Here is a 16974-nt window from a genome sequence, read left to right as displayed (position 1 = left end):
TTTCTCCAAATCCTTCCAAATGTTGGCAAGTCTGAAAACTGAGTCATTCGTTTTGAGTACTCTGTTAAAACTTCACCCCAAAACTCCTACAGGAGGGATGTTTTACCAGAGAAGAGAAAGGGACACAGAAATTGAGAAACCGCTGCTAATTTCAGAAGATCCCTGTGACTTCACTTCTCTGTGCCCTTTAGCATCTGTTACCGCTTCAGCTGCACACATCCTACCTGTAGACCAGGATGTGCATGCCCAAGAAGAAATAAAACAAACTAGAAAGAGGTCGAGGACTTCCCTGGCGGCGCAGTGGTGAAGAATCCACCTGCCAATACAGCAGACACGGGTTCGAGCCCTGGTCCGGGAAGATCCCACATGCCGCAGAGCAACTAAGCCCATGCGCCACAACTACTGAAGTCCGCGCTCCTCAACAAGAGAAGCCACCGCAATGAGAAACCTGCGCACTGCAACGAAGAGTAGCCCCCCACTCGCCGCAACTAGAGAAAGCCCGTGCATAGCGACGAAGACCTGAAGCAGCCAAAAACAATTAATAAATAAATTTAAAAAAAAAGAAGTCGATTATGATCAAAACATGGAAACCCCATTTACATTCTGATACTTGAATTCAACCAAACTGTCCTGATTTTCTAAATCTTTTTTTTAAAATAAATTTATTTACTTTTGGCTGCGTCGGGTCTTCGTTGCTTCACATGGGCTTTCTCTAGTTGCGGCTAGCAGGAGCTACTCTTTGTTGTGGTGCGTGGGCTTCCCATTGCGGTGGCTTCCCTTGTTGCAGAGCACGGGCTCTAGGCGCACAGGCTTCAGTAGTTGTGGCACACGGGCTCAGCAGTTGTGGCTGGCGGGTTCTAGAGCACAGGCTCAGTAGTTGTAACACACGGGCTTAGTTGCTCCGCGGCATGTGGGATCTTCCCGGACCAGGGCTCGAACCCGTGTCCCCTGCATTGGCAGGCGGATTCTTAACCACTGCGCCACCAGGGAAGCCCCTTTCTAAATCTTTTAACAAGGCCTCAACCCACCCCACTCTCACCCCGCCACTGAACTAGTCTTCTCAGGACCCTCTGCAACTTTAAGGTTAATTTGAAATTCAATTTAAAGGTAGGCTTTGTCCTAAAACACTGAGTGTGAGGCCACCGAGCATGTGACACGCTGCCTGGACACAGCGTTCCATCGCAGCTCCAGCAGACAGTGGCTGGCCCAGGCCTTGGTCCTCAGCAGGGCTTGGAAAAGTGCAGCAAAGGGCCTGTGCAAATGTAAGGCCTGTTTTTTGTCCCCACAGGAACCAACTCTCTATCTACAAATTCCACGGCCAAGTGCATTTCTTCTACAGCGCACTGAAGCTACTGAATAAGAAAATGTGGTCTCATTTAGTGGAACTACCTGAAATAGTTAATGTTTAACAGCCTATTTAGCAATCAGTACTTTATTCAAAGCACAGCTTTGAGGCCCTTTCATGTGAATTTGTTCTATTTTGGCCATTTTCCTGGGCAAAGCTGTAGATCACCACAGTCAATAGAGTACTGCAAGTAAAGCTTTCTTCCCCCAGTTTTAGCTTTGCTTCCTAGAGGTTGTTCTAGAATCTAAATGTTGAAAGGAAGAGGAATTCGCAGTTTCATGCAGTCCTTGATGTGACACCAAAAGCATAAACAACTAAAGGAAAACATAGATAAAATGGACTTCATCAAAATAAAAAACTTTTGTGCATCAAAGGACACCATAAAGAAAGTGAAAAGACAATCCAGAGAATGGGAGAAAACATTTGTAAATCATAATTCTTAAAAGGGTCTAGTATCCAGAATACATAAAGAAGTCTTACAACTCAATAATAAAAAGACAATCCAATTACAAAATGAGCAAAGTATGTGAATATTTTAGTTCTCCAAATAAGATATACAAATGACCAATAAGCACATGAAAAGATGCTCATTAGTCATTAGGGAAATGCAAATCAAAATCACAAGGACATGGGGATGTAATGTACAGTATGGTGACTATAGTTAGTACTGTATTGCATATTTGAAAGCTGCTAAGAGAGTAGATCGTCAAAGTTCTCATCACAAGAAAAAAAAAATTCGTAACTACGTATCATGACAGATGTTTACTAGACTTATTGTGGTGATTATCTTGCAAGATATACAAATACTGAATCATTATGTTGTACATGTGAAACTAATACAGTGCCATATGTCAATTATATCTAAATTTTTTAAAACCCTATTGAGGGACTTCCCTGGCGGTCCAATGGTTAAGAATCCTCCTTCCAATGCAGGGGACGCGGGTTCGAGCCCTGGTCAGGGACCTAAGATCCCACATCCCCTGTGGCCAAAAAACCAAAACATAAAACAGAAGCAGTATTGTAACAAATTCAATAAAGACTTCAAAAATGGTCCACATCAAAAAAATCTTAAAAAAACAAACAAACCATAAAAACCAAATGAATTATAACAAAAAGTGCCAAGTTGGATCAGATCAGCTTTCCTTTCTCTACAGGTCTGTTCTAATATAAATCAGAACATTCAGTAACCCACACAATATAAAAATTAATTTTTCCTGTTTCAATAAACTTTTTTACCCTGTTTTTTAAAAGAAGCCCACAATGAGATACTATTTTACAACTATTAAGGTGGCTAGAATTTAAAAACTGGGCAAGAGAAATTTTGCAGTGAGGATGTAGAGAAATTGGAATCCTCATACATTGCTGGTAGAATGTAGAATGGTGCAGCCACTGTGGCAAACAGTGTCTGGCGGTTCCTTAAGAAGTTAAACATACGATCACCATATGACCCCACAATTCCACTTAAAGTTATACACCCAGCAGAATTGAAAACGCATGTCCACATAGTCTTGTACACGAATGTTCACAGCAGCATTATTCATAGTAGCCAAAAAGTAGGAACAACCCAAATGTCAATCAACTGATGAGTGGATAAGCAAAATGTGGTCTATGCATGCAATGGAATACTATTGAGTCATAAAAAGGAATAAAGTACTGACACACGTTACAACATGGATGAACTTTGAAAACATGAAGCCAAGTGAAAGATGGCAGATGAAAAGGCCACATATTATATGATTCCATTTATATGAAAAAGGAAAATCCAGAATAGGCAAGTGCACAGAAACACAAAGTAGATTAGTGGCTGCCAGGGGCTGAGGAGACAGGGGTTCTGGAAGAAAAGGGAGTGTCTACCAATGGGTAGGGGGCTTCTTTTCGGGGTGGTGAAGAAGTTCTAGAATTGGATAGCAGTGATGGTTGCACAACTTTTCGAATACACTAAAAACCACTGAGTTGTATTGCTGTAAAATGGTGAATTACAACTCTTTAAGAAATAACATAAAGCCGTCCGAGGTTGACAGCGCCATACCACAGGAGCAGGCAACAAGAGGGCGCCTCGTCTGAGGGGGCTTCACATCAGCAATGAAACCAGCTAGAGGTCGGCTTGCCTTCACCCTCGCTGCGCACCAGCACAGCCCACAGTGCCCGCGACAACGCCTGCCCCCGTCGCCTGACCGTGGCTGTCAGCGCACCGCCGTGTGCAGACGAATGCGGAGCGGGCGTCTGCACAGCGCTTTCTAACTCACAGACGCGATTCTACTCGCTCTTCGCGGGACCCTGTGAGGAGGAGGATCCACGTGCAGCCAGCCTCCCCGTGGCCGTGAGCGCTGACCGATGACCTCAAAGAACTCGGGACCGGACTCCTGCCCAACTGTAGGGTCTCCCAGCACAGGCCGCGTGTCCCGTGGGCAGGACTGGTGGTCCTCATGACCAGCCCTGCACCTTGACCTCAGCTGCCCCATCCCTGAGGGTTCATGATGCCCAAAGTGTAGACAGTCATGAACACAGGCATTCACCCAAACACCTGATTTTCTTCTTGTCCCCGCTGAGCACTTTTTGTTCAAGGACTATCCACTCCTGCCACACTGCCACCTCTGCATATGGTAACTTCATTTTTTTCCCCAACAAAGTCACAAAGTGGGGACTAGCAACAGTTAGAGCAAATAACTCTCACTAAATCACAGCCCCCCATTTATAAATTTTAGCAGAAATATATTTAACATAGCAACCAGGCCCATCAGGTATTTAAGGGTAACTAAATAGTACACTAAAATCACACTCCCGCTTCTGATTCGAGTGGTGGAACAGTCAAAAGAAAAGGAAAAACATTTAGGATACATGGTAAACTGAAATATGGCCGGGGTCGGGCGAGGGGACGGGGCGCACGAGGAGAAGAATTTCTTCAACAAACCAGGAAAGGCACTCACAAAATAATAATACATTATCTCTATGACAAGATTTTAAAATGACTTTTACTTTCTTCTCTATACTTTTGGATATTGTTTGATGTTTTCAAAAATAATGTTCATTCTGTAAAAAGTTAGAAACGAAACACTTTGAGAAAGAAAAAAAGCAGCATTGGCTCAGATAATTGTTAATCTGTTCAGCCCTAAACTTCACAAATATCAAATTCCGGGTGTGGGTTGCCAGTGAATGAGCGTGTGTTGACCTGGGGCACACCTTAGTCCCCAGGCTCCCTGACACGCCCCTCCTCCCCCAGTTGCTGGGAGGCCACCCTAGCAGGCACGGTCCTCTCCCCAACACCAGCACCCGACCAACTTACTGACGAGCAAGTTGGTATCAGTTAACTTTTGCTTACCTGGACAGGCGGTTCAATCGTTATCCAGGCTGGAAGCATCAGACTGGGATTCAGAGGCTGGGTACCCACGCGGAAGTAAACTCCACCCCTGGAATCACAGGCCCAGACGTGCTGATTTCCACATGCCAGGCTCATCAGTTTTACAGCTCCTATAGACAAATAGAGAAAAAGTACACACGTTAATTACTCTTGTAAGATGACTCACGTTTCATTTAATCTATGAACTTTGATTTTATACTTCAAAGAAAGAGATGATGCTGCCTTTGCAGGTGAACTCTGTTGCTTGAGAACATTACAGTGCACGGGAGTCACCAACGCCTCTGGCTGCCCCGGCACCTGCCCCGCGCCACAGAGCAGCCCTTGCACACCACGGGCAAAATAATCAAGATGCCATCCGGACAGTGCCCTGAGCCACCAAGCCCAGCAATTAATATCTCAGTATGGGCCCCGTCATTAGCTTCATCAGATATGTGACTATTACCAGCAAATTCTGGATTTGGGGCAAGGGAATTCATCTTTTAGGTAATCTTTTTTTTCTTTGGCTGCGTAGGATCTTAGTGGCAACACGCGGTATCTTCATTGTGGTGCGTGGGCTTCTCTCTAGTTGCAGCGTGTGGGTTTTCTCTTTGGCTGTGGCGTGCAGGCTCCAGGGCACGCAGGGTCTCTCGCTGAGGCGCGAGAGATCAATAGTTGTGGCACGCGGGCTTAGTTGCCCCGCGGCATGTGAGATCTTAGTTCCCCAACCAGGGATCAAACCCGTGTCCCCTGCAGTGGCAGGCGGATTCTTTACCCCTGGACCACCTGGGAAGTCCCTCTTTCAGGTAATCTTGATCCTAATTAGAATTAAAATTAACTAAGCCTCCCAGGATCTTCATTTTTCTTTTTACATTTCTCCTTGTTTATTAAACCAATTTTAAGAGGAAAGGAAATGGGAGGAGTCTTCAAAGAGAAACTTGATTAATAGTTCATCTGGCAGAAAGAGCAACAGCCCATAGTTACTGACCTGCGCGACAGTGATGCACGGCTCTTGCCGCCCCAGCTCATGTGTGAGGCCGTCAGGACGCAGACCCCGGAAAAGAACGTGGAGAAGCCGGGAGGCAAAGGGCAGGCCGCGGCTTGAACCCAGGCCTGCCTGACCCTCCCCGCCAGCCACCTCTGACCTCCAGGGCCCCACATCCCGTGAACACACAGATCTTACACGGTCAGTTCCCTCGCTTTTGACAGATGAACATGCCTGGGCAACCCATGGCTTATCAAGTTATGGAATGTTTTCATTGCCCCAGAAAGTTCCCTCAAGCCCCTTCCTCAAGAAAGTTCTGCCCCTCTGCCCCAAGGCAGCCACTCTTCTGACTTCTATCGCCATGTATCTGTTCAGTCTGGTCTAGATGACTGTAAAAACAGAATCACAGGTATGCACTCCCTGGGCCTGGCTTCTTTCACTCAGCGTGATGTTCTGTTCATGACATTCATCCAGTCACTCCTTTTTACTGCTGAGTATGAGTCCACTGCATGTAAACGCCACAGTTACTGGTGTATCCTGCTGATGGGCATTTGGGCCATTTCCACTTTTTGCTATTAGGAGTAAAGCCGCTATCATCATTCCTGCAGAAGACTTTTTTTTGTGAACATGTGTTGTTTTTCTTGAATAACACCTAAGAGTGGAGCTCTGGGCTATAGGTAGATATCTGTTTAACGTGGAAAGAGACCACCAGCCTTCCCATTTTACACGCCCACCAGCGGTGTGTGCTGGTGGCTCACACCCTCACGAGCATCCACTTCTGGCACCTCTGTCAGCCATTCTAGCAGGTGTAAAGTGGCATCATGGTTTTATTTGCATTTCCCTGGTAACTAGTGATGCTGAGAATCTTTTAATGTGCTTATGGAGGGCATCTGTATACCTTCTTTTGTGAAGCATCTGTCAAGTCTTTTGCCTGTTTTTTCAAGGTGAACGGTTTGTCTTCTGATGACTAAGTTAGAGGATGACTCATTTTGACTGTAAAGCAGGGGAAAAGGCGGTGCGGCTACATTCACTGGCAGTGCTGCTCTTGGCCACCTCACACAGTTGTCACCGGTATCAGATGACAGCCCATGTGTCTACACCAAAACGTACAGGCACGGATCCTGCTATGGGGAAATCTCGTCACATGTGTTTAGCTTAAAAGTATCAACCCACTACTACTGAAAAAATTCTTAGTATCCCTTTGTACATTTCCTGAAGATGATGATTTCTCTTATACTGAAATTAGCTGTATTTTTAAAATCTTTTACAGAATGTCTTACCGGGGAGTTAAAATAGACATCCTAGAGCTCTAACATTACCCATGAAAAGATTTGTAGCGATCCAAATAAAGGACTTTCAGCAGTAAATTCCAGAAACGGCCGAGAAACAAATTCTAATTTTAAAATGCTAATTAAAAATAATGTTATGTTGGAGTCGTCAACCTGCCCTAACAGGAACTACAGGTGGTAGCTGCTCACGTGAAGAGAGTTACATGGTGACAAAAACACACTGGGTCAGCATCTCAGAATTAGCAGCGAGTAACACCACCACCAGTGAAACACGGAGTTCATATTACAAGGCAAGCGTTCTTTTAAAACAAACATAAAAGGTTGCTAGAATATACACTTCAGTGTATAAATCAGCTTATTCGGAATTGAAGAGACAGGTCAAAGAAGAAAACGTTTAATCGAGGGCTTTTCCGTAGTCTCCTACTTCACAGAGGGTCTCCCAGGCTGCCTGGGTGCAGGTGTATGAGGTCAGGGCAGGTGGCAGAGAACACTGGCCCCCCCAGCACCCCCTGGCTCGTCAGTGTCCCTTGGAGTTAAGCGGGGCCCTATCACTGGTTCTGGACGATGGGCTGTGGGCAGAAGGGATCTGTCACTTCTGAACTGAACCATAAAAGAGCTGGCAAGAGGGCCTTGCCTTTCGGCTGTCTCCTGCCACAGTGACCAGAGGGGCAGAGCCACAGAGCACCGCAGGGGGTCAGTAAGCCACCACCTGGGAACCACTACCACAACCATCGAAAGACTGACAGGTCGAGAGTCAACTTCGCGGGAGCAGAAAGCAACCTTCACTGTGTTACATGGCTGGTATTTGGGACTCGTTACTGTAACAGTATTAGTCTGACTAACACAGACATACTGCGATTTTCCTGTCTTCCCCCTATTTTGTTCTTCCCTCCCATTAAAAAGAAAAGTTTTAATTACTTTATTCAACAGATGAGACATTTTCCCTTTAGGATTACTTTTTAAACATATATTTTAGACAAAAAGTGGCATTTATTTGGTGTTTTACTATTTATAAGACACTTCTCTGCATAAATTACTATATAAGCCTATTTGTTATCTAAAGGCACGAACCGACACTGAGCGTTTCTTCATTAAATGCTGTGACCGGATGTATTCAATTACAGATTGCATTAGTTTGCTAAACATTCCAATGCCTGACGTATGCATATTTATGCGTACTGGGAAATCAAACGTTATGAGCATATTAAGTATCTGCTAAATGACACAAATTTTCTTCCAAAAACTAGGATGGTCATAAATCATAAAATTCCATATTCAGTCTCTATAACTGGGTTCAGTAGCTAAACATTTAATTGAAGAATTCTCTTAATCTAAGAAATGGAAATCAAAACTACAATGAGATACCACCTCCCACCAGTCAGAATGGCCATGATTTTTAAAAATCTACAAAAAAACCCCACAAATAACAAATACTGGAAAGGATGTAGAGAAAAGGGAACCCTCCTACACTGCCGGTGGGAATGTAAGTTGGTGCAGCCACTATGGAGAACAGTATGGAGGTTCCTCAGAAAACTAAAAATAGAGCTCATATGATCCAGCAATCCCACTTCTGGGCATATATCTGGACAAAATTATAATTCAAAAAGACACATGCACCTCTATGTTCACAGCAGCACTATTCACAATAGCCAAGACATGGAAACAACCTAAATGTCCATCGACAGATGAATGGATAAAGAAGATGCGGTACATATATATAATGGACTACTACCCAGCCATAAAAAGACAAAATAATGCCATTTGCAGCAACATGGATGCAACTAGAGATTATCATACTAAGTGAAGTTAGAAAGAGAAAGACAAATACCATATGATATCACTTATACGTGGAATCTAAAATATGACACAAATGAACCTATCTATGAAATAGAAACAGAATCACGGACGTAGAGAACAGATGGATGGAGTGGGAGGTTGGGCTAGCAGATGTAAACTATTATATATAGACTGGATGGACAACAAGGTCCTACTGGATAGCACAGAGAACTATATTCAATATCCTGTGATAAACCGTAATGGAAAAGAATATTTAAAAGAAGAACGTAGGGCTTCCCTGGTGGTGCAGTGCTTAAGAATCCACCTGCCAATGCAGGGGACACAGGTTCGAGCCCCGTGTCCATCATCAAAAAGACAACAAGGGACTTCCCTGGTGGTCCAGTGGCTAAGACTCCGAGCTCCCAATGCTGGGGGCCCAGGTTCGATCCTGGTCAGGGAACTAGATCCCACAAGCATTGCACCAACTAAAGATCCTGCATGCCACAACGAAGGTCCCACACGTGGCAACAAAGATCCTGCATGCTGCAACTAAAACCTGGTGCAGCCAAAAAAAAAAAAGATTTAAAAAGACAACAAATAACAAGTGTTGACAAGAATGTGGAGGAAAGGGAACCCTGCTGGTAGGAATGTAAACTGGTACAGCCACTACGGAAAACATTATGGAGGTTCCTCAAAAAATTAAAAATAGGACTATCATCTGATCCAGCAATTCCACTCTTGGGTATTCATCTGAAAAAAACGAAAACACTAATTTGGAAAGATACATGCCCCCCAGCATGCTGTTCACTGCAGCATTATTTACAACAGGCAAGATATGCAAGAAACACAAGTGTCCATCAACAAATGAATGGATAAAGAAGATGTGGGGTGTATGTGTGTGTGTGTGTACACACACACACAATGGAATATTACTCAGCCTTAAAAAAGAATGAAATCCTGCCATCTGCAACAATGTGGATTGATCTGAAGAGTGTTACACCTAGTGAAATGTCAGACAGAGAAAGACAAATACTGTATGTTTCACTTATATGTGGAATCTAAAAAACCAAAATAAATGAACAAATACAACAAAACAGAAATAGACTCACAGATTCAGAAAACAAACTAGTGGTTACCAGAGGGGAGTAGGAAGCGGGGGAGGGGCAAAACAGATGAAGGGGATTAAGGGATACAAACTACCATTTAAAAAGCAAATAAGGACTTCCCTGGTGGCGCAGTGGTTAAGAACCCACCTGCCAATGCAGGGGCCATGGATTCAAGCCCCAGTCCAGGAAGATCCCACATGCTGCGGAGCAACTAAGCCTGTGCGCCACAACTACTGAGCCTGTGCTCTAGAGCCCGCAAGCCACAACTACTGAGCCCGTGTGCCACAACTACTGAAGCCCACACGCCACAACTACTGAAGCCTGCGCGCCTAGAGCTCATGCTTCGCAACAAGAGAAGCCACCGCAATGAGAAGCCCACACACCGCAATGAAGAGTAGCCCCTGCTCGTCGCAACTAGAGAGAGCCCGCGCACAGCAACGAAGACCCAACGCAGCCAAAAATGAATAAATAGATTTATAAAATTTTTTTTTAATTTAAATAAAATAAAATAAAAAGCAAATTAATTACAAAGATGTAACATACAGCACAGGGAATATAAACAATAATAATAACTTTGTATGGTGTGTAATCTATAAAAATATCAAATCACTATATTGTACACCTGAAGCTAATATAATATTGTATGTCAACTATACTTCCAAAAAAAAAAGTGCATCTGGGAAAGAGAAGTTTGCTACTGCACAGAACCCTCACATGTAGAACCACAGTCTTGAAAAGGCTGTGCTTCCTTTCACTGCTGTGAGCACCACCATGGCCAACTTTTAAAAGAACAATGCAGCACCCCAGGTAACCCCAGGCAAGTAAGCAAGGCAGCATTAACGTTACCTGCGTTACTACACTCTGTTCACTACTCCCCAGTGAGTGCTGCCAGATGACAGCCTGCCATGGACACTGGCAGGGAGCACACACCTGAACTCAAAATCTGCATCCCCTAATATAAATAATACTTTTTTAAGAAACCTTGATTCACCGGTTTGTCCCACAGGCTACACAGACCATCCCTGGAAAGAGCCAAACAACAGAGTAGCTGGTGGCCCTGACCTGCCTTCCGCCGCACCCCCACCCTGGCACGTGGAAGGCCAGCACCCCTCCTGCTGTTCCCTGCACGCCTCCCCGGCCTACCAACTCTGGACTTGCTTCGTTCTCCCAGGACGTTCAGAATATCGTAAAAGAAGTCTTTATCCATCCTCTCAGCAACGGCCAGTAACCCGCATAAACAAAATCCAGAGCTCAGGGCAGGAAAAAGACTAAGCGAGGCAGAGCTTCCTGGACTCGGCCCCCGTCATGCACGGCGCCAGACCCGAGCGAGCACCACCCCTCCCCCAGCAGCTTGAGGAGCTGGGCAGCTTTCAGGCCGTCACACCTGCCTGAGACAGGTTCCGTTTGCACATGATGCTTACTTGCATCACCTCTCTGGGGCGGGGATTGCCGTTACCATCAGAAAGGTGAGGACTGATGTTTCAAGGTAACCTGGCTAGCACTGCTGCCGCTGCCGCCCTGCCTCTGCCGGGAGCCCCAGTGAGGTGGCGAGGGCCCAACCACCTCACCTGCGGTCTGTGTGAGCCACTCCAGGCCTGGCTGGACTGCGGACGATTCTGCAGGCAAGAGGCAGGGCAGCTCTGTGAAAGCCTGCCGTTCTCGGCTCCTGCAGCCCTGCCCCCAGCACGCAGGGGAAGCCAAAGCACAACCTGGACTCAGGGTGGCCCTGCCTGGCCCCTCCCACTCTGAAAGGGAGACTCAATCCCACCGAAGCCCAGTCACTCCCCTTGAAAGAACGGCCACCGACCCCAGGGAAACCCAGCCAGCCGCCTCAGAGGCCTGTAACACTCTGGCTAGCGCACCAGCGCGCCAGCGCGGGAGGACTGGACTGAACGGAAGGGAGGCGTGAGCTGTGCGCCGGAGCCCGGAGGCCAAGCCGCGCTCGAGGCCGTTCTCTCGGCACGTGCTGCAGCACAGAGGCCTCCTCTGGGCGGTGGTACCGGGCAGAGCTCTGCTTCTGCCCCAGAGGGGGCAAGGGCAGGGCCCCCAGCGCTCCCAGGATCCTGTAGCAAGGAGGACACCAACCTCGCCCTGGCCTTTTTACCTCCAGAAACTCCCAAACTGCTCTGCTTGGGGGCCAAAGGAGGATGGCTCAGGCCCACAGGATCTCTGAACCAAGGAAAGGCTCCCCGGGGCAGGCGGGAAGACGGCCCCGCACTGGCAGGCAGAGCCATGGCCAGCTGCAGCCTCTCTGGTCCATCACCGTTGACGATGGTGGCTGGCAGGCACTCTCAGAAGCTGGACTGTGACCGGCCTTGGGGCTGGGATTAGGTTCAAAACACGGTGCGAGTGAGGCCAAAAGCATGATCAAAATGACCCTGGAAAATTCCTAGCTTTGGAACAAAGCTTACTTCTTTAGTGGAGAACCAACCTGCTTCTTTAGCTAAGCTGGGTTGTATTTGGGGGCCTTGTGGGACAAAAGAATGACGATACCTCTGCACGTCATGGGATGGTGAGAGGCCGTCAGCTGGAGACGCAGCCGGGGGCTGCCAGGGCGGGAGGTGGACAAGGCGTCCTCCCTTCCCTTCTGCCTTCTTTGTCCTTTTTTTTTCAAACGAGTACATGTGGTTGAATTCTCAAATGTTAACTGCTTGTAAAATTCAATTCTACCACCTAACAAACAAAACACTGGTTATCAGTTCACCAGAACGGGAAACTGCTGGGCATGGAAGTATTCCTAAGGCTCGCACGGACTCCGGAGCTGCCTGGCGCAGCCTGCACCTTCTGACAGCCACACCTGCCCATCTGCCCAGAGGATAACCTAAGGGCGTGGGCTCATTCCATCATCGTATTCCTTGGAACAGGAATGAATTATTTATAAATGGCCTCCTGCTGCTTGGCTGCCCTGCAGCCCTGTAGGGGAGACTCAGGGAAGGGCGGCAGCGGGAGGCGGCACACACCCCTCCAGCAGAGGGAGAACTGGGCCCTCTCCAGGCTGCGGGCCGCGGACCCTGCGTCGGAAAGGGCACAAAGCAACTGCCACATTCATACAGACCAGCAGAGGCAGCTGCATCCACAGTATCATCTCGAGCGTGTCTTACAGCAGCCTTCTCTGAGTTCATGCTCCTCCTGGGTTCTGAAAACCCTGTGACGTGTAAAGCGTGGGAAAGAAAAGCTCCTCACAAGATTCTTAAGAGGCCCATTACCCTGCAAGAGCGGCTAGTTGACCTCCTGAAATCCAGCAACCGACCAAGCAGCCTACAAGAATTCACGAGGGTTGGACACAGGGCCCCGGGAAGCAGGTGAGACACCCCTCCTGATGAGGCCGGAAGGCAGGGCCCGGCGGCGGGGGTGGGCATACCTAGCTGCGAGAGGTCCAGCCTCGTCCAGTGCATGCCCGTGGGGCAGCTCGCGGACAGCGTCCGGATGAACACCTGGCCGAGGCTGTCCAGGGCCCACAGGGCGTCTTGGCAGGCGGCGTAGGCCCTCATCTCGGCGTCGGGGGGCAGCTGCACGGTGGACGGGCGTGACTGGGCGTGCTGGGCGCTGACGCGGCACAGGTCCTTGCTGCTCTGGCAGAGCCACAGGGAGCTTCCTGCGGAGAGGGCATGGCGTCACCGGCGAGCCTCTCGGGGCAGCCTTTGCCTTCAGAGGCTGGCTGCCCAGCTCCCACCCTCACTCCCCACCTCGGGGAAGGAGCAGCCAGGACTCAGGGGGACACACCGGGACCAGCCAGTTCGTAGGAAACAAGTCCGACACATTTAAAGAAATGAAAGGAAGCTGGGCTAACGAGACCTTAGGAGGCCCACAACGTTGCCTCAGAGGCCCGGACCTTGGACGTTGTATAATGGACTGGGAAGCGTTCACCTTGGTGTGTTAACTAGTGTCCTAGAGGGAGCAAGATCAGCAATGCCTCAGAAGGACAGCACCGAGGACCCTCCCCTGTCCTGGGGGCAGGATGAGGGGAGGTCTGGCGGGGTGGAGGCTGCTGGAAAAGGCCCGGAAAGCTGGAAAGCCTTTTCCTCCCATCCTCACCTCAAAATTGCATGCTTTCATTCTCTCCCCCGTTTTTAGAGTCCTTCAGGTTTAATTCACTTTAAAATGCAAACCACACTTGGGGAAATTAAAACCTCAGTCAGAATATATTATCTAAAGTATATCGAAAACTTGGGACCAGTTATGGTCTGGAATTCAAAATTACCCTGGACCTTGAAAACATAAGGTAATGGGTATGCCATACGTTTACGAAACAGCCTGGGAGCCAGGCAATACCCGCCCCCCACCTGCCCCCGCAAGAAGTGCAGCAACGTTCCTGCAACAAAACACGTCACAGTCGCAGTCAGCAGGACAGATGGAGGCAATAAGGAGCCTCCCATCAGCTCAGGTCAGGTTTTGCTGCCGAATGATTTGTGCCAAGCTTGGGAAAGAACCTATGGTTTGCAGAGCTTACTTATTGCACAACTGCGGTCAGAACGATCTGGGGAGGAAGCATTTTATTGTACTGACCAAGTTCTGCACATCCTAGTGGGACTACGAGCTCGAACTCACCAACTGCAGAGACCCCCGACATCTTCTCATCTGACTCTCAGCGTGATCCTGGGAGGCGGCTTCGGCCTCCGCTGGGGCCGCCTGACTGCCCCAGCTCTCATCTCCTGGGGTAGCTGCACTGCCTCTCCTGGCTCCAAACCCCGAGCTGTGGTCAGGGCTTTGGGAGGTCTGCCCTACCAGGGGCATGACAGTGGGACTTAGGCCAGCCAGAGGCTGTAAACCAGCCTGTGAGGAGGTGACAGAATTCACAGGGGAAATGGCCAGGCACCCAGAGAAGCCTGGTGCCTACTGGCCCTGTGCTATGGCCCTGAGACGTGTCACTGAAGTCAGCAGCTGCTGGCCTCAGAGGTCACACTGTACACTCACCTCCTTCGGAAGGACAGCTCGCCTCCAGACCCACTCAGATCACCACACCAGACCCTTCTCTCCTGGGCAGGCCTATCCAGCTTCGGGGGCCCTCAGCTCAGCCAACGAGGGCTGCTGGCCTGTGACACCACCGCATCCAGTCCCTGAGGGCCCCACGGCCATGCTCCCGCCCCAACTAGGCCACGTCAGACCACAGCTTTAACTGTTCAGCTGCCAACCTGTGCACTGCACTCCCCAACCAACCTTCCTTTGTGGGAGCAGTGGAAGCCAACACAAAGGCCCACTTTGTGGCAGAAGCTGTCCCCCGGGGAACAACATTATTCCAGTAAGTGCCTAGAAAGAATAATGGGAAGAGTACGTTAAAGAAAGAAGAAAGAAATACCATACATACCTCAGAACTTTAGTTCTAGACCAACTGGTCTTCAAAACCCCTTACAGCTGGTTCTAGACTGTCCTCAAAGTAGGAGACCCAAGCCAGCACTGCAAGAGCCAGCCCGACAAGCAGAGCACCATCTAGCCCAGGGTCGGGGGAGGCCACGCAGGGGGAGAAGAGCTGGAGAAAATTCACAAAGCAGGGTTCACTCACAGAAATGAAGCCCCAGTGGGTAAATGTGGATTTACACCTACGTTTACAGATCTGGCCAGAGCCTTGCATTTTCAACAGTGTGGTCATTTTTTCTACTAGGCTCTTTAGGAATGGGAGGATTTTTTCATTTAGCTGGAAGTTATTAACATAAAAATGAGCTCCATGTGCTCTTCTTGTAGCCTAATCGGTTCCTAATGGAAACTGATCGCACACCATCCAGACACTGGTATCCAAGTCGTAGGAATGACAGACCAAAAGGAGGGAACTGATAGAAAGCAGAGGGAATGCCTCCATTCCAGACACTTCATACCACTGGCACTAAATTATCTTTTCCACTTGAGCTCATAAGGCTTTTCCTTAAATGCTGCCTCTAAGAGGAGCTGCCTATCAAGCAGGCGTGGAAATGAAGTGATTCACCCACCGATGAGGCTTCCTCTAGAGACGTGGATTTCATTCTTGCCCGAGGAGATCCAGACGCCGCTGCTGTTGACCCCTAGGAGGCTCGGCTGGCACTGGAGCTGCTGAGACCACAACGCCATGCGCAGTTTATCCGCCACCTTCTCCACAGGCACCTGGGCTGCTGTGGCCACCGAGTGTGTGGCGTGGATTATGGTCTGGAACAAGCTGCACTGGTCAAACACCACATAGTCTGTGATGCTCGCCTGCAGGGGAGACGGGCAGACACCCTGTCTCAGCGCAGCTACAAGCGCCTTCTGTATGCTCCCTGCCTGAGAGGTAAGGGCCCGACCCCACTCGTCAAACACCCAGATACCCACGTGCACATTTGTGTGAGGACTGGAGAGGAGTGTGGCAGGACACCCCCCACTGCTGACTGTGATTACTTCCGAGGGGTGGACTCAGAGGGATGTAAGAAAATGTTCACCTTTTATTTTATACACTTTTCTATTACATGGACCTGTTACAAAGAGCATGTATTATTTTTATGATTATCACCCCCTCGCACCCTATAAGTCTTTTATTCTAATCAGTGAGAAACGATTATTTTGTTTTTAAAATTTAGGAATTTCTAATGGACAAGTGTACAATACTTAGGATCATAATACGGGTTTAAAAAGAAGCAATTCATGCCCTAACTGGGCCTGTTACTAATCAGGCCAGAAGGACAGCACAGACAGGAGCTGTCCTGGACGTGCAGAGTGCACCTGGGCTCAGACTCGAGACACGCTTCTCTCACGTTCCTGCAAGAGGTCTTTCTCCAGGGTGCCGCCCTCTAAGGAAGCCTCTCCCTTGCCGCCAGCTCCGGCTGTTAGAAAGCTCTGACTCTGCGGGACTTTCCACGCACTTCTGCCCTGCCGGGTTGGGTTACAGAGAACGTCACCGCCCTCCGCCTAGGACAGCCCCGTGCAGGCCACACTCCCAGGTCACGCACAGCGAAGTGCTGAGTGAAAGTGACACCACCTAGGATAGGGAACTTAACATATAATAAACAAAACACACAGAAAGGAAACTATCATAAAACCCAGCACTGTAGTGCATGTGCGATGCGGCCCTTCTTTTCTGTGAAAGGGCTCGCACTGACTGTGAGCTTCTGCCTGCACTGAGGCTTAAGCAAACGGTGTCAGCACGTCAACCCCGCGGCCCTGCTGCGGAGCCCGCGGCCCTGCTTCTCTTGAAGAGC

At 48.5% G+C, this 16974-nt stretch overlaps 1 protein-coding gene across 5 annotated transcripts in view; it reads right to left on the bottom strand.

Annotated features, from left to right (window-relative positions):
- Positions 1–16974, bottom strand: part of TECPR2 (tectonin beta-propeller repeat containing 2) — a 96015-nt gene that overhangs the window by 23643 nt on the left and 55398 nt on the right. For 3 of the 5 annotated variants that reach the window (XR_009563210.1, XM_030883319.2, XM_060295310.1), the window contains 4 exons: positions 15757–15997; positions 14993–15082; positions 13197–13430; positions 4665–4813 (listed from right to left, as the gene is read on the bottom strand). Coding sequence is in view for 4 of the 5 variants with exons in the window: in XM_030883319.2 (XP_030739179.1) it covers positions 4665–4813; positions 13197–13430; positions 14993–15082; positions 15757–15997 (714 nt within the window). In the remaining variant the exon portion in view is untranslated. Of the gene's footprint in view, positions 1–1863; positions 4376–4664; positions 4814–13196; positions 13431–14992; positions 15083–15756; positions 15998–16974 lie in introns of those variants that run through there. The other 2 variants (XM_030883320.2, XM_060295309.1) reach the window with 2 other exon arrangements.

Source organism: Globicephala melas, chromosome 2, assembly GCF_963455315.2.
Source record: "Globicephala melas chromosome 2, mGloMel1.2, whole genome shotgun sequence".
NCBI lineage: Eukaryota > Metazoa > Chordata > Mammalia > Artiodactyla > Delphinidae > Globicephala > Globicephala melas.
The sequence above is the reverse complement of the archived record's forward strand: the minus strand, read 5'-3'. Positions and strand labels throughout refer to the sequence as shown.